Source organism: Ischnura elegans, chromosome 3, assembly GCF_921293095.1.
Source record: "Ischnura elegans chromosome 3, ioIscEleg1.1, whole genome shotgun sequence".
In the NCBI taxonomy this organism is placed as follows: Eukaryota; Metazoa; Arthropoda; class Insecta; order Odonata; family Coenagrionidae; genus Ischnura; species Ischnura elegans.
In genome coordinates, this window is record NC_060248.1 from 111,234,897 (window position 1) to 111,257,153 (window position 22,257).

A 22,257-nucleotide genomic window follows, 5' to 3' on the forward strand; every position below is an offset into this window, starting at 1 on the left:
AGCAAATGTATCCCCTTTTGCCACGAATCAGACATCAATTTGGTGGGATTCTTAGTCAAGATATAATGTCTTCCCTTCCTTTTCACAAAAATGACATTTTTTCGAACAATAAACGGCATCGCCACGTCGGCATAGCATAGTGGCGTCGTTGACCGAGAAGAATCTTCCATTAACTTACACGTCAATAGCTTATGAAGAAAACATTATCCTGAAACGTATGCAGTTTAACATGCAAAGGAGCACTGAACGTCGCCTAACCCGTCGGACTCATGAGGGCTTCTGTGTCCACCAATTAGAAAGGGGATGCCTCTTAAAGAATAAAGGAAGGGATAACTTCTTTATCAACTTCATGCATTGTCACGACTACTCACGTTTTGGAATGTGTTAGGATCGGATTGGCATGGTGGCTAATATGCTGGCTTTCCTCGTGACGCCTCATGTTCTAACATTGGTAGAGAATGTTAGTGGTGATCCAATCCTTACTGATTTGTAAACAAACATTTTCGAGAAATAATTATTTTATTCATGATATAAATAATGGTTATATGTACATAGATATAGTCAAAATCACTGGTTAACGACATTAATATCTGTACACATTAAAAGTTTGACCACTTTTTTAGCCTAGGTTTTCATATTTACATATTTATTTACATAGGGCAACTTATAAATACCCTTATTAATTCATCTCACCAGTCGTCAGAAACATTTTTACATTGTTTTACAAGTCACTCTGAATAATTTCACTTTTAATTGCACATGCATACTTACATATATATGGACGCGATTTTCTCCATCAATGTCACATATAATTGGTTACATGATAATTTTGGGTTACTACTGTATTTCTTGGAGAAAATCTACTTATGGATAATTTAAATTGTTGATTAAATAGATTTGTCTTTGGTTCAAGCGGTATACACTGTCTTGGATTGAACCTTAGCCTTTTTGAAACGGTACTTTTTCATGAGTTAAATAGTTTTCAAAATATAGCACAGCTGATTGGAAATTGAAAGTAAATATTAATTACAAAGTTTTAACTCAAGATTTATATATTTACGTAAAAACTATTCCCAGTTGCGCTTTTATAATTATGGGTTATCATTGATTTGATTGTATTTCTGGAATGGCATTATGTTCGTAATGTCCAGTTCATCGATTATTTTTGGCCGATGATCACTATGAAAGAGAAAATGCTAAGCAAATTCGAATCTTTTCTGGAAAAATTATCAAGTTTTATATTTTTAAAGCCAATTTATTTTCAAGATTTCAACCTCGTTACATGAAATGGACCGGAGAACTTAATGATAACTAATTAGCATTTTTAATTGTCTCACTATTTCAGCAAGGTCGACTAGATAGCATTAAATTTTGTTAAATACAATTTTAAAATGTTCAGGTACATTTTAGGTACGGCACTCTGAGGATTGCGTAAGCTATGAATGCAACATTCAAAAAGCAAGCAAAATTAAATACAATTCAGTATATCGTGGTAGAATATGTACATAGATGGAGCAAAATGCCAGGTTTCGTCCATCGTGTCCATTGTAAACTACAATTTCATCCATCTTGGATTCTCATTGAAAACATTTATATATCACTCTATAATGAGTTTTTATCTTTTGGTAAATTTCTAGCCTACGTTTATGAACACCAATTCATCATTGTGTATGGAAAAAAACATCAACTCTCATTGTTTTGTATTATCAAGACCTCAAGGAAAAATTCCTTCCCCACGCATTACTTTCCAATGATTTGTTCAGTTTTGTCTTTCGCCTATTTTCTGTAACCTACCTACCTACTCTGAAAGACTCAGAATAACTGTGTAACTTTTCCACACATTGATTATTATTTTAAAGTCAGATATCATCCATGGAGTCTTACATAGGTGGTAGCTGCTAGGCTGCTACCATCGTTACCGTGTATCTCGTATAAAACATCTTCCTGATTTGAAACTATTGACAGGGTCTTAAAGAGACACTTTACTTTGTGTCACCAAAATGTCTTCAGTCCGCATCACCAAGACACGAACTTTGTGTTGTAAGTGCATTTAAAAAACAGATCTCCACGACTCTAAATAGCCGTGAATGTGAAAGTATTCTGAAAAAAAGTGTAATTCACTTGAGTATAATGAATATTCTGAAGTTGAGAAGTCACTCTTACCATGAAGTGTTGGTGATTATTGAGGGACTCATGCGGGCAAAAACTCGCAAGATTTACCCAGTTAATGTACGGAGAAAGCACTAGATCTTTCACTCTCAAACGCACGCTATTTTTCCAGAAGTGCATCATGATCCATTGTTACTCCGACGAAGTATCACATCATGGATGTCACAAAATTACAAAGTTAGGCACTCTATGGAGTGCCACTCCGCGTGCAAGTGCAACATATTCTCCAGAGGATGGCAAAGCAAGTATCCGTCCTTCTTCCCGGAGGCCCCTTCCCATACGTTGATCTTTCCTATCATTTAGGCCCTTCACCTCAATCCGACCCAACCCGGCTCACGTTACGGATGTCACAAAAATACATACACATGGACTCCATGAAATTTATCTCCGCTTGCAAGGGCAACATATTCTCCAAAGGATGGCGCAGCAAACATTCTTCCAGGAACATCGATCTTTCCTCTTATCATGTAGGCCCTACACCTTAATCCAGCCCAAGCCGCCCTCGATTCGAGCACTGGTAGTCCCAGTCTCCGTATGCCATGGGCAGCGGTCGTCCATCTTGGAGTCGTTCTGCCGGCCCTAGGCGCCGCTCCGTCGCGGCCCTCGTCAGGGCCTCCGGGGCGCGTCCTCAGCCCGCCATCGTGTCCGCCGTCAGCGTGAGCGTGGTGAGCACGCTGCGGCGATTCGGGTTCACGCCGAGGTTCTCCCAGTTGATCCATGAAAGACGGGCCGTCAAGTCTGGAAAATTTGGAAATGAGCAATTTAAGGGTAGAACTTTGCTTTCCACTTCCTTCTCTAATATTCGGCGGCAGTGGCGTGACTAGTTTTATTTTTTCTTCCGGGGTAAAATGTAGGACTGGATAGTGTTTAAAAATTTTCGTTATTTTACAACAAAACATGCGTTCTAAAAATACGCAAAAGCCATCTTTTTAATCTACATTAATTTTTTCAACTTTTTGTGAAAGATGAATGTTGTAGACGTAGTAGTTTTCCCTAGGTTGAGTTACAAAATTCATGACGTTGACAAAACGGCTAATTTTATGGTACACGGAGTCAATTATTGCACTTGCGGGTCTACATTTTTGATTTTTTCATAAAACAAAAAATCAAACACAATTTAGAATAAAATTTACTTTAAAATGACGTATTATTCATTATTAAGTCATGCACTTAAGTCTATATATAAATTTGTAAAGTACAGCGGCACATTATTTTAACGCCGACAGACAGTAAAAAGGGCAATGATGGGAATTGAAACTCCCCCAAGGCTATTATTACCCAGTGTTATGTGCTATTCAATCTGATCCAATCAGATTCCCCCTTCCCAACACACAAACCAAGTCCTAGTTACGCCACTCCTTAAAGATATTATTACGGCATAATATAGAGGTTTAGTGGAAGATGGGACTTTCTATTCCTAATTTCTCCCAGTAAAGTCAATTTGTTATTATTATTATTATTATTTTTTATGCACTTTCTCAGCTGATTAAAACCAGCTGGAAATATTCACCTATCCCAAGGTCAATTTAGGATTAGGCTCGGATGCTAAGGAAGAGAATTCACCCTATCCCACACTGTCCGATCATGCCCGACCCAGGAATCTTCTCACGATCTGGCAGGTCTGTAGTAAAACAGCTTTTTGCCCGAGGTTAATCAGTTGTTTTTTAATTCCCAGGTCTTCAACTTCTTTTTTGAATCTTTTAGACAAGACTCCCTCCGCAGAGATTATCAGTGGGTGTATGCTGACGTCTTTCAACTTCCAAATATTTTTTATTTCACCGGCTAAATTCTGATATTTTTGTATTTTCTCTCTTTCCGTAGACTCAACATTGTGATTTAGTGGCACTGCTACATCGACTATTTTTGCTCTTTGCTGTAATTTGTGGATCAATAAAATATCAGGCCTATTGTAATCTATGGTTTTATCTGTAAGTATCGGTCTATCCCAGTATAGGATGTGTGTATCTGTCTCTAGTACGGCGGGAGGATGGTATTTGTAATATGGTGGAGTATTTTTTAAAAGTCCATAGGTAGTTGCTAGGTTTTGGTGGATAATTTTGGCCAACTGGTTGTGCCTATTGAGATAGTCATTACCAGCAAGAGCTGAGCACCCCGAAGTTATGTGTTCAATGGATTCACCCGTTTTCCCTCATTTTCCACATTTATCTGCAATTTCAAGTTTTAATATATTTTTTTCATAGTTGTGAGTTCGTATAACTCTGTCTTGAATTGCCATCACAAACCCTTCAGTCTTCGGGTATAAATAGCCATCTTGGAGCCATTTCAGAGAGGCGTTTCTGTCAACCTAATCCTCCTGTATGACTGTTGGGAACTTTCCATGCAAGATTTTAGACTTCCATTCCTGCTTTTGTTGGTTTAGGTCTGGTATTTGAATCCGATCTTGGTTCTCTCCAAAATTCAATGGTGTGTATCCCACGTCAGCCTTTATTACCTCTTTCATTAATGCATCTTTTGACGATTTTAAGGAGGATTTCATTGACTGTTCCTGAGATCGGCATTGTCGGAGAATATTTATTAGGCCTCTACCTCCTTCCTTTCTTGGGATATATAACCTAATTACTGAAGCCTTATCATGTAAACATCGGAATTTATTCAAAAGTCGTCTAGTCAGTCGGTCCAGCTCATTTAGATCCGTGTCAGACCATTTTAAAATTCCGAAGGAGTAAGCCAGCACAGGCACTACCCAGGTATTTATTGCCGTTATCATGTTCCTTCCAGATAGCTTTGTGTTCAGGATCTTCGTCACCCGACTCTTATATGCATTTGCTCGAGCTTTCTTTAATTCAGTATGGTCTATCCGATGATTTTGATAAAAGCCTAAGTATTTATATGACCCATCTACTGGAAGTATCTCTATATCGTCTATACATTCCAGTGGTGTCTGAGGTTTTCCTTTATTTAAGTGAACACTGGCACATTTATCCAGTCCAAATTCCATAAATATATCCTCACTAAACGTTTTCGCAGTTCTGATGAGTACCTGAAGTTTTTCTTTGGATTCGGCGTACAGTTTCAGATCATCCATGAACATTAAATGATTGACTCTAGTACCATTGCTTCGATTTAACCAATATCCGATGTTACATTTCTTTAGTAGAGTTGACAGTGGGTTTATTGCTAAACAGAACCATAGTGGTGACAGTGAGTCACCTTGAAATATTCCTCTTCGGATGTTTAGGGAACACATTTTCTGGTTTTGAAGGTGCAAATTGATTCTCCAGGTTTTCATCATCTCAGCCAGTAGTTCCCGTACTTTCGGATCTATTTTATGTATTTCCATTGTTTTTAACAGCCAATCATGGGGTACTGAGTCGAAAGCCTTTGCATAGTCAATATATCCTACATGGAGGTTTCTATGGTTTCGCTGAGTTTGCTTCAGAATTACAGCATCTATTGTTAATTGATGCTTGCAACCAAGTGAATCTCTTATACATCCTTTCTGTTCTTCTCCTATGAGGTGGTTGGTATCACAGTGTAGGTAGATGCTTTCAGAGATTAATGCAGTTAAAAGTTTATAAATAACAGACAATCATGTAATGGGTCTGTAGTTTTTTGGATGACATGGATCTCCTTTTTTAAATAAGAGATATGTGTTTCCTTCAGTTAAGTATGAGGGAAGTAATTTCGGATCTCGTAGAAGTTTAGTAAAGCTATTAGCTAGTGGTCTGTGGCTTCCTGTAAAGTACTTAATCCAGAAGTTGTGAAGTTTATCAGGTCCTGGACAATTCCAGTTGCTTGCCTTCTTGATTTTAAACATAATATCCTTAGCAGTGAAACCTTCCAAAGACATTGGGTGTACTTCCTCCAAATGTTTCTTTATTCCATCCAACCAAATTGCTCTATCGTTAAAACTCTGCGGAGTAGACCACAGAGATTGCCAATAGTTTTGGAAAGCGTGCGAGTCAACAGATTTTATTGAAGAATTCAATTGGCTCTCAGGCGATTGTTCCAATTGGCGGAAAAATTTCTTTTGTTGGTTCCAGAACATCTCGTTTTGTGTTTTCCTCTTTGTGAGTTCATTATATCTTCTAAGCCTCGCCCCTTTTAGTTTAGCCTTCTGTCTGAATGTGTCCATTAACTCAATGAGTTTTTGAGTGATGTTTTGGTCGTCAATATCTACTTTTTCATTACAGCATATATTCAACACTTTCTTTTTTAATTTTTTCGATGGGCTTCCTTTCATGTACTCTTTTATGGCATCTGCCTTGGATCTGAAATAGTCAATACTTTTTTCCAATCTTATCCTCCAAGCGGGTTTATAAGATTTCATATTCGTCTGATTTCTCTTCGTCAGTTTTGGTACATATGTTATCTGACCATTTAACTCAATAACTGTCACTGCGGCACAGTAGATCGATAAATGCACTTCATCCAAATCATGGACATTGGTTAGATGTTTTTCTAAAATGCTATTGACTTTGGCTATACATGGGAGGGCTTTGGTTATATTTTTTAACACTGGTATGTTTGGCCGGTTAGTCGGATAGGTATTGCGATAGAGTTCCAAGAGGCTATGGAATCTTTCAAATTCCTGTGAGTTTTCTAGTTGATGATAGGTATCTTCCAGTACGGGACTGTTTGTTGAAGTGTTCTGATTGTTTTCTACGGGATGGCTCTCATCAACATCTCCCATCGCCTCAAGCTGGTCCAGCTCAAACCCCACTTCTCGTCTCATGGATTCTAAATCAACTGCTGACAGGTATCCCTTTCTCTGAATCACACCTCGCCGATCAGCTATATTTTGCTCTGTAAGATTTAAGTCTGGATACATCCGTGTAAACTCTCTGTGAAGAAGCTGTCTGTAACCAGGGAGGGGATGATCGTCACACCTGTTCACTCGGTAGAATGCTCTCATTACATCTTCATTCATTTTCCGAGTCCATTTTATTCGCTTGGTATGACCTCCTCTATTAGCAGCCCTCACGGAATCTTGTGAGGGCGAGCATAGTATTGGAGTGGCATTAGTTGTCATCGCCTGATCCAGTTCTTCCCCTAGATGGTCGTTTTGGGCTGTATTTTCTTTAATGACACGAGCCCGCCTCATCAGCTCCGTGCCACCGACGGATCGTAAGCTGCCGTGTCCAGCGTCGGCTCCAGACACGCCCTGGCGCTCCCCAGGCAGCGACCCTTTCCGAGGCAAATCCAAATTCTCCATATCCAAACGGTATGGGTACAGCTTTTTATACCTACAGCCAGGTTTGTCATACAGCCGGTCCTCACATGGACAGCAGACGCTGACCAGGACGCCGCCCAATGTGGGAACAGACGCGCCTGGGTTTTAGTTTCCGTTTTGGTCCGCGGGTGGTATTTTATTTCCCACCTACCCTGCATATCTGCCGAGCATTCCCCTATCCGCCACCTGGGGACGCGCCCGATGGGGGGCCGGAAAACCCCACACGGGGGGGGGGGGGCGGAAAACCCCACACGGGTTATTCGGGTTATTATTATTATTATCATTATATTACAGCTATTTTAGGCAACTAAATATATGCGGCAACCGCTTATATGGGACGAATATCAAGGAACAGAGTACAATTGAGGAATTTCCACGAGTTTTTTTCCGGCTAATTGGAACAAAAAGCCGTTTGAACGAGTCGCATAATGGTGGTATCAGAATTATTTTGGAGTGAATATATGCAAAGTTTTAAACGCCAGGTACCGATTTTGTGAATCCTCTCTCCGTTGCACTAATTTTGAGCACGTAAGTTCGCAAAGAGCTAATAAATTAGGGCATTCAAATTACAGCCGCCACATACTTTCAGTGATAATTATTTCAAGCATACCATTCACAGCCGCACCATTTGCTTTTTGTTATGCATGATTTCCTGTGTTCTGAGAAATATCTCTTGCAGTGAAAAGAATTAACCTCACAGTAAATTTAAATAAGAGCAATTTTGGACTTCTGTGTACACGGATTATGTTCAAATGATAAAACCCGAGATCGAGGGATGGTTCTCATTGGATGACTACGACGGGACTTCATGATGTTTTCATGATGTTCAATTTTATTAGAAATTTTATTTTCTAAAGCTTTAATGCTCACTAAAAAGAAGAATGAGGATTTTGATTACATCTTTACAAACCCATTGCACTTGTTGACTTTTTTCCATTTTCCATTGGAAATACTGAAGTCGTGTGTTACAATGTGTGTATGGTGTGTATATGAGATTGTATTCGATTTCATTTAGAGAAAAGTCTGATATGCATTGACAAGCAAGTATTAAATTTATCATATTATGGCCGTTTTACACGGTGCACGTACTTGCACAATCTGACGTGTGCACGAAGGCGCAGTCAAAATTGCGTCGTGTAAAGCGGTGAATTGCCAGAACACATGCGAGAATGCGTGGACGTAAGGCGGCAAAATAGCCCCTGTTCTAATTTCGTTCATGCATTCGCGCAATTCCGTGCCATTTTAGAAATCAATGCAGTTCTAACCTGCGCAATTCCGAGCCCCGTGTAAAACGGCCTCTATATGCGTTCCACGTTTTTCGTTTTTGATACCTGGATTACTCTTCTAAAACTCATTTTAACTTTCTCATAAATCCTACTTGAAATTTTCATTAATTTAAGATTCCTTAGGCCGTTATTTTCTTTTTAATAAAACGTGTTTTTTAATGAAAATGCTATTTTTATACTTTACTGTTATTTCTTATGCCCATTCCTTACTTATTCAGAGCAATTTAATAAATAAACTGCATTAAAAACTTTTATTTGAGTTTCACTGACTTATTCAGCCATTCTAGTTTTCTAAAATTCTAAATGTATAAATTTTTTATAATACTAGTGTTCTAGAACTCTAAAATTTGCGCTAAAACCGACAATCGCTCTCTTTGGCGTTGATTCTGGGAGACAAATGAGTGGAGAATTTGCGCACTCACCGCTGGTGTTCCACTCGGCCCTCTCCGCCTTGATCTCTCCGCGGAGGCACTTCTCGACGTGCGTTAGCGGGTCGTGGTCTGAGGCGAGCACTTCCCGCAGCAGGGCGATGTACGCGATGGCGAGTCGAAGAGTGTCGATCTTGGAGAGGCGCTTCTCGTACGGGAACGTGGGCACGTGCACGCGCAGCTCGTCGAAGGCCGAGTTGATGCTGCTGGCGCCGGTGAACCGGAGGTAAAAACGAGAGAAATAGAGGGGGCGGGAATCGGCAGGGTGCGATAAGGAAGGGTCGGGGATGTGGGGAGATGGGGAGGGCGCGAGGTGTAGTAAGCAATGTTGTCAACTTGTTGACTTATGTAAGCATAATACATTTCATGAGCACTTGAAAATTAACATTCAATAAGGATCTCTTCATTTCCCGGGTTTTCGCCGCGTTTTTTTTGCCAGAGGTGACGACAATTTCGCCAGGATTCCACCAGGCGTCTTAAGGTTGAAGTGATGACTTCGTGAAAAGACAGTTTTTCATTTAACTGAACGCTGGATGTGAAGTTTGTTTCGTCATTTTAATTTAAACAATAAATTATAAAGATTCATTCGGTGGGATATATTACATTTGGTTTCCTTCGGTGGGATTGCCTTTTCCCGTTGAGTCGTCACTTCAACCTGAAGACGCCTTATGGAATCCTGGCGAAACTGTCGTCATCTCTGACAACAAAAGGCGACGAAAACCCGGGAAATAGAGAGATTCACGAATTCTGAACGCCACGGAAGACTACGAAATAACATTCAATATGTTCAGGCGTTACTTGTTGGAAGTTAAAACAATCAGTAATAAACGAAGGAGTTCTTCCCGAAAGCGGAAAATTGAAACGTCGATCATTTATGTTTGACTCGGAGGAGAACCCGAGAAATATTTGTCAGCTGGTTCTCAGGGAATACATATGATCATATCTCAATCAATAATAACATTTTTTGTCTTTCACGGGAAATAAAATATTGAGCGTACTACCGGCTCTGCAATTTTATGGCGTCATCAATAAGTACACTTATTTCACTTCGGCAAAACATAATGGCACGAAAGAAGTCTTTTAGTTGATAAATAGTGTGATAGAAATTACCGTCATGCACAAGTGACTGCCATAACTTGGCGAATATAGTGGTATGCCCAATATAATACATTCCACCGAATAAATGGTTATAATTTATTGTTTTAATTAAAATGACGACACAACCTTCACTTCCAGTGTTATTTTACTGATTAGTATAAGTGTTATTTGTACGATTACGAAACAAAATAGCTAAAGAAAGCAATTGGATAGTTTAACCAAGGCATTGTTTCAGTAATGAGTTGCAAAATGTGTTCTTTTGATAATGGTACCTCAAATATTTATGAGTTAAATGCGAATATTTTCATGAGAGGATGTTCATTAAAAATATGAATTCATGATAAATTTAATTGAAAATTTTAATTTAAAAATTCTTTTAGAAGTACAGATCTCCAGTACCAGTTTCGAGCCAAAAATAATCTGAATGAGTGGATTGCGGTGCAGTTTTTGAAAAACATGTTTTTTTATAAAGCGCTTCTGTGAAAAATGCTGACGCTATCCGTGTATGAATCGTTTGAATGTAGTTTGCATTTTTAGATTTGAGGTAAGAATTGGGATAAATTAATTATGCCTTGGCCATTTCAAAGTGACAATTAAAAGATGCTACTTTCAAATGCTACAATTCATTATTTCTAGGAATAAATATATTATTTCTTTTAGCAGTTGGATAAAGTACTGCACACCAGGACAAAAAAATATTTCACAGAAAAACCTGGAAAATTTATTCTTTTATGCGATATACATTTAATTCTATCATTCTATCATATAATTTCCTGATTTTATTTGATGAAAAAATGTTTCTTAATATTTAGAAATGAACTAAAAATACTCAATCTAGAAATCATTTAGAAATATGATAGATATTATATTTTCCGTTGTCCACGGTGGATAGTCTTCTTTGTTCCAGTTAAACTTAATAAGTTCGGTATCCGTGCATTATTTCACGGAAATGGAAGTTTCTCCGTTATGGTTAAATTAATTGCCTTATTTGACTTTTTAATAGGTTTTTTTATTGCTTTGGAATTTATGAATTGGAAAATGATGACAAGTTCGAGAAAGTTTTATAAGTATTGAGGGAAGCTACTCCAGATACGTTGGCATGAAGTGTCAGTAAATAGGAGATTTAAACGATGGAATAGTGTTCTTTCACATTAGAATAGGGATTGAAATTTGCCTGCTCTGTGTAACATATTATTCAATCATTAATTATGGGTAACTGTCCATTATTTATTGTCGATAAAAATATTTGTTAATGTCAAAAGGAAAGAGGTTGCCGTGACACATAGGCCATTCTAAATAGATGTAAGAGATCCAAAACAGTTATGAATTCTCTTGGATGGCAAAATTGTATTGATTGTAGTTCAAATCGGTTCCAATAGAAGACATAAACCGTAATATATTAAAAATAAGAGCCTCATCTCTGTACTGTTAACGCACTGATTTTTTAGAGGAGTACTACTAACTTCAGCTGTCAGCTCTTTTTGAATCCAAACGAGAAGGGTAATACTTTCAACCGTTTTAGATTTCCGTTGTATTTGGCACCGTTTTTTTTTTTTTTTTTTTTTTTGAAGCACGCTTTATTTCTTCATTATTCTTGAACCTCATGCTCGCATCAGAGTTTATTATGAATTATTACAATGACGTAGACAAGAACTAATATATTAAATATTACACTGCTGAATATTACGATCCCTTTTTGACTCTTATCTTTAAGGAGATACGTTTCCGAGTCGCTTATTCATGTAATTAGAGTGATACCAGGTTGAAGTGAGACATTAAACTAAAGAGTGAAACGGCATTTGTATTTTTTTTATTTGTGGAGCAAGTATAAAGTCCTATGAATTCCATGTATTTCAGTACATTTTGGCCGTTGCAAATGTACAGGGCTCGTACTGTTGGTAAATAATTTCTTTCTATAGAATCAATCGTGTGTTCGACTTGTAAATTTTTGGCAGCTCTATAAGCGGATGTTATTTCAGCTGATCAATAACGCGGAAACCTATTGCTGCGTTTGACACCACCCTACCCTCTCACCCCTCCCTTCGTCTCCCCCCGGCTAGCTCTCGAAAGCAATGTGGATAAGCGTCGGCCATCTTGTTTTCAAGGCGCCATCTTTTACTAATATCGATCCGTCTTGCACTCGCACTCATGGTAGCTCGGGATTTTTTTTCTTATATCATACAGTGGCAAATGCAGTAATATACAACTAAATCTCAATCAAAAAGCGTGCACATTTTTAAAGTAAGTTTTCGAGCTTTGGATTGCTTCTTCTTCCGACAGTGAGAATTGTCCATAGCAATTGAAAAGACTTTATATTTTTTCCGCTATCAGAAGGAGAAGTATGCTTGTTCTCGAAAATTTAATCTTATATTTATATAAAAACACACTACTATATATACCCCACTCTTTAAAATCATCAAAGTTGTGTTCCGATTGTAGGTAATAAACTGGAGAACGTAGCAAAAGAGAGAAAACCGTCTCAGAATTTTGATTTTAGCGTGAGAAAATATAATAATGAACATAAAACACATTCATGCTGGTATACCGATAATCGGAACGCATCTCTCAATAATTCTCGCATTTACCATTGATAGAGCTGAGGAATTTGCCATCCTTGATTCATGCATTTGCTTTAAATTTACAATATAATTTGTTAATCATGTGTTGAATAAAAAAATCACAGTATATATATTATGAAATTTAGATGGCATAAACTTAACCAACATCATTCATTTTTAGTTAGGGAAAAATGGCATAATCCTCAGCTCATCAATGGCGTTTTTTTTGCCAATAATTAGAATTTCCTCCCCTCAAACAATATCCATATAATATTGAAATGCCTGTTGCTTGCGGTAAAATTTTAGGACAAAACATTTCACAAAATCAATTATATTCTTGCAAATGTATTTTTTTATCGATAAAAATATTGTTTTGGTAAATAATGCTACTAAACAAAAATTTTCATATTGGTTTTATCGTAAAACCGAGTTCACAACAATTGAGTTACTTGGAGTAACTTGGTTTATAATGAGCGAGATCAATACATATCGTATTAATTTAATCACAACGCAAACCGCTTATAAAACGTGAAATCGTTTATGGTGAACTTAAGATAGTATCTCGTAAGAATACACCTTCCTCGCTACTGGTAATTTTGTAGATACATAATTCATTAATTTTAATTCTCACGAATCGCTGGTTTACAAGTAACAATATGTTTTAAATAAATAAATTCCGGGATATACATATATGTATTTCATCTTTTCTCAATAAATGACTATTTTTAGTCAAGTGACGGCCATATTTAATCGTAGTAAATCAATAAATGCCCTTTTTGAGTTTTCATCTTAATGGTTACGCCAAGTCAAGTTGCTGTGAACTAGGATGAAGGGGGCGAATCCGAGGAATGGCGTGCATTGCAATTTCCTAAAAATTAAAAAGTATGCTTTTCGAAATGTATCTCATCGATTGACGGCCAAAACAAATGGGCTTTCCGATCTATATTCCCGGATAGTAAGATTTAATGCTTTCCGGGCGAATGTAGTCAAAAAAGGAAAGCTAATCGGGCTTATAGCCGATTTATCTCCATTCCATTCGGCCGAATGGAGAAATATAACCCTGCTAGAAGTCCGAATGGTCTTCTTTGACTATGTTTTCCGGATATTTATTTTGAAAAATAGCCATTTTTATACAATTTTTCTTCCGTCGATACAAATCTAAGCATTAAAGATTGTGATCAAGGTTTAAAGGCAATTCCATGAAAATAATCGAATTTGAGGAGACGTTTCGCCATGAAAATTTTTCCCTCGGAGCAACGGGCATGAGTAGGTGGTAGTAATAGATAGGTTATATAATGAGTCCCCTCCCCGCCCTCCCTCCGCGGATGCCTCACATCTTGACTGCAGGTTTCTCGGGGGGGCGGGTGGAGCCTGACGCTCGTGCCGACCTCAGCATCCTCTTCCGCTCCCGGACGTTGGCGGCGTGGCGCTGCACTCGGTAGGGGCTGCCGCCCCCGCCGCCGCCGCCGCCTCCGCCGCCCTCGCCTCCGTCTCCGCCCCCGCCCACACCCCCGCCGTCCGGCCCTCCGCCTCCCGCGGCCAACATGGCGGCAGCCGCAGCGGACGAGGAGGAGGAGGAGGGGGTGGATGGGTTGGAGGAGGAGGACGATGAGGGGAGGGGGTGGTGGTCCCCTGGGTGGTGCAGTTGGTGCTGCCCGAGGTGATGGTGGTGGTGGTGGTGCGGGTGGTTGATGTGGTGCGGGTGGTGGTGGGCGGGCGGGTGGTGGTGCAGGACGGGCGGGGGCTGCACCATGTGGTGCGGGTGGTGGTGCTGGGGTTGGTGGTGGTGGTGGCTATGATGGTGCGGGTGGTAGAAGCCGGTCACCTCGTCCTCCGTGTCCACCAAATCGCCGGCGCCCATGTCTCCGTTGTCTGCAAGGAAATCAAGTGGACGACGGATCACGAACAAGGTCCATCTGAATCAATCTAGCTGGAGCAGAAGTAGCTGGATAAAGTATCAACTTTAAAACAGAAGAATATAGTACTCCACATTCTGTTCAACACAATTTCATTCTTTGACCTCGATGGATGTCGTCTGTGAACGCAGACGTTCTCTCGGGTTACCTGATCCCTTAGGGCGAGGAGCTTGTCGGGCTTTGAATTGAGTGGGTTGGGAGCCAAGGGGTACAAGTGATTTCTCTTTTCCATGCAGAGTTAGGTGCAGAAATTAGGTATAGAAAACAAACGAGATCAATTAGATCCTCAGGAGTGCTTTTGATTTTCCTCTTGAAGTCAGCACAGAACAGAGACTCACTCGTTCCCCCTGGCAACTAGGTTTTTGTGTATTTATTCTAACAATTAACTTTACCTAACTCTATTGAGAAAAAAATCACTTGTACCCCTTGGCTTCCAACCCACTCAATTTTTGGATGCAATAAATACTATGACTCGGCTGGAAACCGGATGTTAGCGCTTTGTTGATGCTGTTCGAAGAGTCGCAGATGAGATAAACACATCCATAGTTTTGAGGTCCGTCATCAGGAGCTGATTCAGAATTTTTTTCTGGCGGACGGGGGGGGGGGGGGGAATGGTCTCACAGGCAAACGATCTTCTCATACTTGAGATTAAAAAAAAGATAAAACTATTGCTGTATTGAATATTCTATTTATTTTAATATGAAAGTTAATTATATTCAATTAAATGATTGAGGCCGTAATACACAACAAAACGAACGCAATGATAACCGTGATAAACATTTTTTGCCTATTTTTTAAGATTCTGGGGGCACACGTACGGTGTGCCCCTCCCCCTAAATCCGCTTATGTCAGTCACCTTCCTCGCACATTGGAATGATCCCTAGACGTGAATAAACGTGACTGATTTCGAAACGTCGGATACGTTGGGTTCTCTCACTCGGACGGAAACCCGACAAAACTTCATCTAGGAGCGTTATAAATCGCATACGTAATCAGATATCCCACTTTCTCAGCTTCACCGTACTGGTTGTTTTTCGTAACAACAACCCGGGCCACACTGCGCAGCCCGACTTTCAGTATAACTCTTTGTTCGCCAGCCATGAAAGTTTTTTAAGAGTTTGGTGGAGGTTTTTGCTATCCAGTGTAAAATGTTTTCTTATTGCTCACCTCCTTAACTGTTATAAGAGACTAGCTTGTCATAATTCACGAAGCTAAAGGAATTGTTTTTCGATCGATTCATTAATAAATAAATAAATGATATCTTCAATGACATCATGCGAAGCAAAAACGAACAGTGGATTAAATAGCATTAACATCAGTAAAGACTATTGCATACTTTGAAATTAATCTTTTTCGTAGTAATGTTTGAACTCCGAAATTAAGCCAAATGCATGGCCATTTTCATTTCCAAAACTTTTGCTTTTTCCGAATTTCAGAAACGCATTGGCTATTCCTATCCTAAAAGTTAAAAAATTTAATTCTTATCATGCGCAAGGCAACATGTGACGGTCAGCAGCCACAATATGTCAGAAGAAAAAATATTTATTTCCAGCGATAGTTTTTTGGTTTAACCCGTTTCAGGAATCATTCCCTGCGAATTTCAATACCGCACTGACACGTCGTCTCAACATTTGAGCATTTCTGTTTTATTACGCGCAAAATCATCGATGCATTGACCTCGGTACGCAAAATATGTAGATATTGTATGCATAGACCATGCGTTAGAAGATTTTTACTATATTGAATATTATTATCTCTACATTTCATGATCAAGAAACTCATCAACTCGCGTTGAGGAATACATGCTGTTTTTTCGAAAAATGCATACGCAATCTTGTCCTAATTAGCTCTCAACTTTAAATCGACAATAATGGCTGCCATAACAAAAGGCCCTATTTTAACTACGAAGGTAAATTTTAAGGTGTTTATTAATGTGATATTACCACTTCGTTGTTTTCAAATACGCGAAGATAATTTTAATATCGAAATAAGTTTTACGCACGCCTGATATATCAAATTTTTTATGTTTCGTAAAAACATTATTTTTACTGAGTTTCATCCCATTTTTTCGTTTGCTTTCCACATAAATGTTGATATTTTTCGATTAAATCAATGCATAACAATAAAGAGCCTAAAATACGGTTACGTTGGTAGCGTTTTCTCTGGAGGCTGCCAGCAACTAATCAATAGATGTGCGTCGCTGGAACATAAGCCGCCATTTTGTCGACTTTCCCAGATTGCTAAGAATCACTGCTAGGCCAATTTCGAGGAGATGAAGTCTAATTCTATATTAGTACTGAGCACAGAGGGGAGCACAGATGTGCACGGGTAGTCGAAATAAAAAAAATCAAAAGCATGTCTTTTTTTGCCAAGATATCCAACAAAAGGAGAAGGACGAGAGAGCATGCTGAAAATAGTGGGGGTGCGAAAATTAACCCAATAATAAGCAGGTTCGCGTAAGCGCCTCATTCAAGGGCCCAAAGACAATCGCGTGGGCGGAAATATGAGATGGTGGTCTCCCCATCGTGTATGACGCCAGGCTGTGTGGTGCTTAGCAGCCACAGCAGATGCTCTCTCTGCATTGTCGCTTAAATGGCCTGTTCATCTCGACGCCAAAAGGGTAGAACGAAGAGATATCACGTTCACAGTGCCTCACATATGCAAAGCCGCGAGAGGATCCCGGTTTGCTTATGCGTTATTATCATTGCAAAATTTAAGCGTCCTTAATTCTCCCCTTTGATTATCAAAATGAAAAGGCGCTGAAGAGCCATTTGATTAATATAATTCTTCTAAATTTGTTTGCTTATTTAAGTAAGCTATATTATGATTATTACCATTGTAAATTTTCAACTTCATTTTTCGTAATAGGTGGTCATGAGCCTTTGCAGGAAAAATAATACATGATACAATCATCAATGGCCCTATTGCCTCAAAATATTTTTCAATGATTGCCACTACTTTAAAGAAACTGGCCAGGGTATAGTGTGGAGATGATCTTATTTTCTTCGCCACTGGAGTGATAGCGAAACACATCGCTACCAGCTGATGTTGTGAAAATAGGGTCTCCGGAGCTGTAGTCCGGACTGAAGGGCATTTTTACAATAAATTTAGCTTAATTTACGGGTATTTTGATAAGATTCTACGAATTTTAAACGTACTCTACAAATTCACTTTTTCTGTGTTTTAACCCGAAAATGCACTTGGATTTGTGAATGTAAGGCTGACCCCAGATTAACCCGAATTTCAAATTTATAGAACAGGAAAGCTAGCATCTTTCCCTGGGCCACCGCGCGGTTGACTATATTGGAGTGGATTGTCCAAAGGCTTCACCCAGGAATAAAACCCGGCACTTTTCGGTCAGCAATCTTACACTCCATTCTCAAAGCCACTACGCTTTACGCTTATTAATTAGTGCTTATTAATTCAAGCCGTTCCAAAGTTGATGTTAGTCAAATTTTCTGATGGAGAGCATTATTGAGGAACAACGAAATAATTTGGCTCTAATAACGAATCATTAGATCATTTCATAGGAAACAAACGATCACATTGACTCCAATTAGCTTGTTCGCCAGTTTTCTTTTATTGCTGATTGTGATAGCAGTTGAATCATAAAGAGACCCGTATTTATCCATTCCTCTATCCGTCGCCTACTTCTCGAACTATTTGCCACGAACCAAGGACCGCATTTACCCTTTCGTGGATAAGTTGATAACGTCATGAACTCATGTATAGCTTGTCTTTGCGTTTCAGCAACTCCTCGGTGCGGGGCGTGTGTCTCGTTTCCTTCACTGCTGTTTGCACTCTTGCTATCGATTCCGTCTCTCAATAAAAGTTTCTTCCTGATAGAGTGAATGAGCGAAAACTCTAATACCTTGAACTGAATACAAGTCAGCTGAAACTTTCCCTTTTATTTTAACTTGTGTTTCCTTCCATACAACGGTTTTTTTATTCACTGAATTGCGATTTCTAGTCAGAGTGGATTCACGGACCGAGAAAATAAAAGTCGAATGTCAAAAAAAACGAAAAAATAACAATTGGTACTATTAATTCCAATTTTTTAAAAAACTAAATCGATCTAAACTATACCGTTTTTCCTGCTAGTCAAACTTGTAAGAGAATGCTGAATGAGGAAGATTTATTTTTCGTTTTTACTTGTATTTCCTTCCATACACCGATTTCTTTTACTGAATAGCTATTTCTAGTCTGATTGTGAGTGGATCCACAGGGCCGATAAATAAGAATCGTGGAAGGTTACTCGGGATTTCCACCGGGTCAAGTTCTCCAACTCCATCTCGGCCGCTGTTTCGATGGGCGAGTTGTCCATCGTCTTCAGGGCCATGCCGAGTTGGAGAACCTGAACCGGTGGAAATCCCGAGTAACCTTCCACAATTCTATACGCCGGGAAAGCCTACGATCATTCTAAAATAAGAATCGTTTATCAAAAAATCGAAAAAATAACATTTGGTAATTTAATTCCATTTTTTAAAATCTAAATTGATCTAAGTTTTTAAGTTATTTTTCAATCATTCTTAGGCCTTGAGAATGAGATGGCAAGATTAGGTAGATTATGGCAATTGGATGAAGAATCGTTGACCTCTTTTTGTATGGACTCAAATAGACTACTCACCGGATCCTAGGCGGAGGTAGGGGTGTAGGGAGGCGTTGGAGTTGCACCCGGGTCCCCGGTGGAGGCTGCGGCCCCCGAAGGCGCAGGGAGGGATGTCGCTCACCTCGTCCTCACTCAGCTCGAAGGCGGACACCATGGGGCCAGGGGGACCCCCCGACACGCAGCCGGACACCTGCATTTCGCGGCGCGATGCGCTCGCCCTGGAGATGAATTGGAAAAAGTGAAGAAGAAATGTGAATAGATAATCAATCACTTACAGCACAGGAGGAAATTCAGGAAAAGAAAGTTTTTGATGCAGCTCCTTGACTAATGTGAACTTTTTGAGCCTGAAGAATACGCATGCATCTACACAGTGGCGTAACTAGGGATTTGCTTTGTGGGATTAGGGGAGCCGAGAAGGGCGACGCCCCAGGCAAAATTTTTGAAAAATGACATCCCTGGAAATACGTTTTACATCATTTTGTCACTTAAAATTTAACTTATTTATTTATTTCCACACCTCCGAAAACAGCATCATTCTGCCTTTAAATCGGGGTTTTCGATAGCATTTTAACAATCGAACAGGTACAAACATCTATGCCCTGGATAAGGGTAACTTACCCAGGCGGGCCTCGAACCCGCGACATTTGGTTTGGCAGGCGAGTTTACCCCGCCGCCACTGATGCCGGCGAAACTTAAAGCAAATACAAAAATTATGCGTCAAAACTAGACAATAGTTATGAATTTTGTTTCTTTCTCTGAGGCTTTTAGGGGGGGGGGATATATCCCCCTCCTCCCCCCATAGTAACGCTACTGCATCTACAAAGTATTTATGGATTCTACACAAGACCCTCCTAGACAGGCGTGCGACAAAAAGGTTTTGGGAAACCAATCGTTAACTTGTTCGAGAACAACAAAATTAAATCTAGGCACGCGTTGTAAGGAATATGGTTGCGTCAGTTCGACCCAGCATTTATTAAGTCCTTTCTTATTTGCGGAACAAACGGATTTCTATGCTTTTTTCTTCGGCAAAATATCACTGTTTCCGCCGAAACTGGAAATTTATCACTACTTTAAGATGATGTAATTCCTGTCACTCCGTCCAGTGTCTGCTCTAAATTGCTCAAGCAATTTGAGTATCGTACGAAGCCTCCGAGTCACTTGAGGCAGCCAGCCTTATTTGAGTAAAATCTGCGAAACGCTCTCTGCTCGCTATTGCCAGCTTTTGACGAATTGCGCTGTTTTCGTCTGTGACTCATTAAGTTCTCGGTTTAAATAATTCTGCAACGGATTCTAAATACTCCTAATGTATTCGGAGTGCGGCCTGAAAAGCATGAAGCAACCCCTCTCTTTCACTTTTTTGCCGGAGGATCTTTTCACGTGAGCTTCTTGAACCTGAAAATCACGCCCTAAAGTTGAAACGAGTTTGTTTCTAAAAATGTTTTAATAGTAGACAATATAGCATATGTTTCCCAACTAAAAAAATTACCATTCTCAACAGAGAGTCGCCGAATTTAAATAAATATAGAATCTAAGCGCTGTAAATGAGAGAAACGCTCTTCAGTGTGAGCAAAATGTGTAATGTCATGATATATGGTTGCAAGAAATGTACTTTGGAAAAGATAGGTAAGGGCAGAATTAAGTTGTTTCGAATGAAGAAGTGGAAGACAATGGTGAATACACTTTGAATGAAAAGGGTTTAAAAAAAGGCAATGAATAACTTTGAATAAGAAATAATAAGATAAAGTGGATAAATAATAGATCGTAAATAAGAGGTGTTATAAAAACAGCTCCTCGATAATCGGTAGAGAGAGGAAGAGAATGGCTAGAACTGATTTAAAACTTAAAACCATAGTTACATGGTACATTAACTCGTTCGAGTTAATGTGTGATTACATAAAAATTTTGGTTGCCTGGAAGTAAACCTGCAGGACTGCATGAACCAATTTATAAAAGGTATATTTTTTGTAGTGATATATGCTTATTTTAAGTGGTTACACGGCGAATTTTTGTCTTCATATCGCGTTCACTTATTTACGTATGCATTTCGGTTTACTCGGTATTTGAAGGAATATATGCATTTGAATATACATTTAGTTGAGAATTACATTAGTTGGACAATTACTAGGATTTGAAAGCACCGTGGAAATCGACCAAAACCATCGTTCAATCAAATATGATGCTCACTGCTGGTAGCCGGACATGATAAAAAGACCACGAACATCAACTTAGTCTCACAATTGGGTCACATGAGAAGAGGCGATGCACCGCTGACACTAAAACTCTTATTGCATCGTCAGAAACGTCTCTCGAGTAAATATCCAGTACAAGGGATTCAAAATAACTTAAAGTCTTTGCTGCTCAGCGCATAAGTAAAACTCTTCAGGTGGGAAAATATAGTGGAAGAAGCAGTAAAAAATAAAATATAGTAAAATAGTCTCACCTTAGAGCCGTGTTGAATGCTCAGGATGAATCTCTCGCCCGGGAAAAGCACCTCTCGAAGCCTTTCAGAAGCAGAAGAAATCTTTTCTCCCCAACCAACGCCGGTGGAACTTGGTCTGTCTCCAGCCGATGTGTCGTGGACAGGTGAAGAAAAAACTATCGCTAAGATGACACGATTCAAACGGTAAACTATCCAGTCAAAATATAAGTAGAAGAGATGCTGAACTATCCCACGGTTTTCCTCCCTGAACCTCCAATCGGAACCCTAGCTGATGGATCTACTCTTTCCCTGCGATCAGGAGAGCTCGCGGGTATCGTGACGGTAAGACCCTAGGATGCGCAATGAGACTTCGCTGGCTGTGAGCGGTGCTACTTATAAGGGTTTTCCTGTCGAGGGGGTGTGGCCCCGATCACCTCCCTCGATCGCCCACCCTAGGGTCTAGGGAGCGTGCGCAAGCGACGGCTTAACGAGGGGGCGTAGGGTGCAATTGCCAAATAGGTAGACCAATGGGGGTAAGGGATCTGCTCCGGCATCGGAGGCGGTGGGGTGGGGTGTAGGG

General features: G+C 39.6%; 1 protein-coding gene across 1 annotated transcript; it reads right to left on the reverse strand.

Moving 5' to 3' along the window:
• Nucleotides 1-629: 629 nt before the first annotated feature.
• Nucleotides 630-22,025, reverse strand: LOC124155245 (homeobox-leucine zipper protein HOX21-like). The gene is made up of 6 exons (XM_046528963.1): nucleotides 21,699-22,025; nucleotides 19,277-19,476; nucleotides 14,341-14,605; nucleotides 14,068-14,250; nucleotides 9,072-9,283; nucleotides 630-2,907 (listed from the first exon to the last, which is right to left on the reverse strand). Exons 2-6 carry the CDS (start codon nucleotides 19,452-19,454, stop codon nucleotides 2,798-2,800), a joined length of 948 nt encoding a protein of 315 aa, XP_046384919.1. The 5' UTR covers nucleotides 19,455-19,476; nucleotides 21,699-22,025; the 3' UTR covers nucleotides 630-2,797.
• Nucleotides 22,026-22,257: the final 232 nt, after the last annotated feature.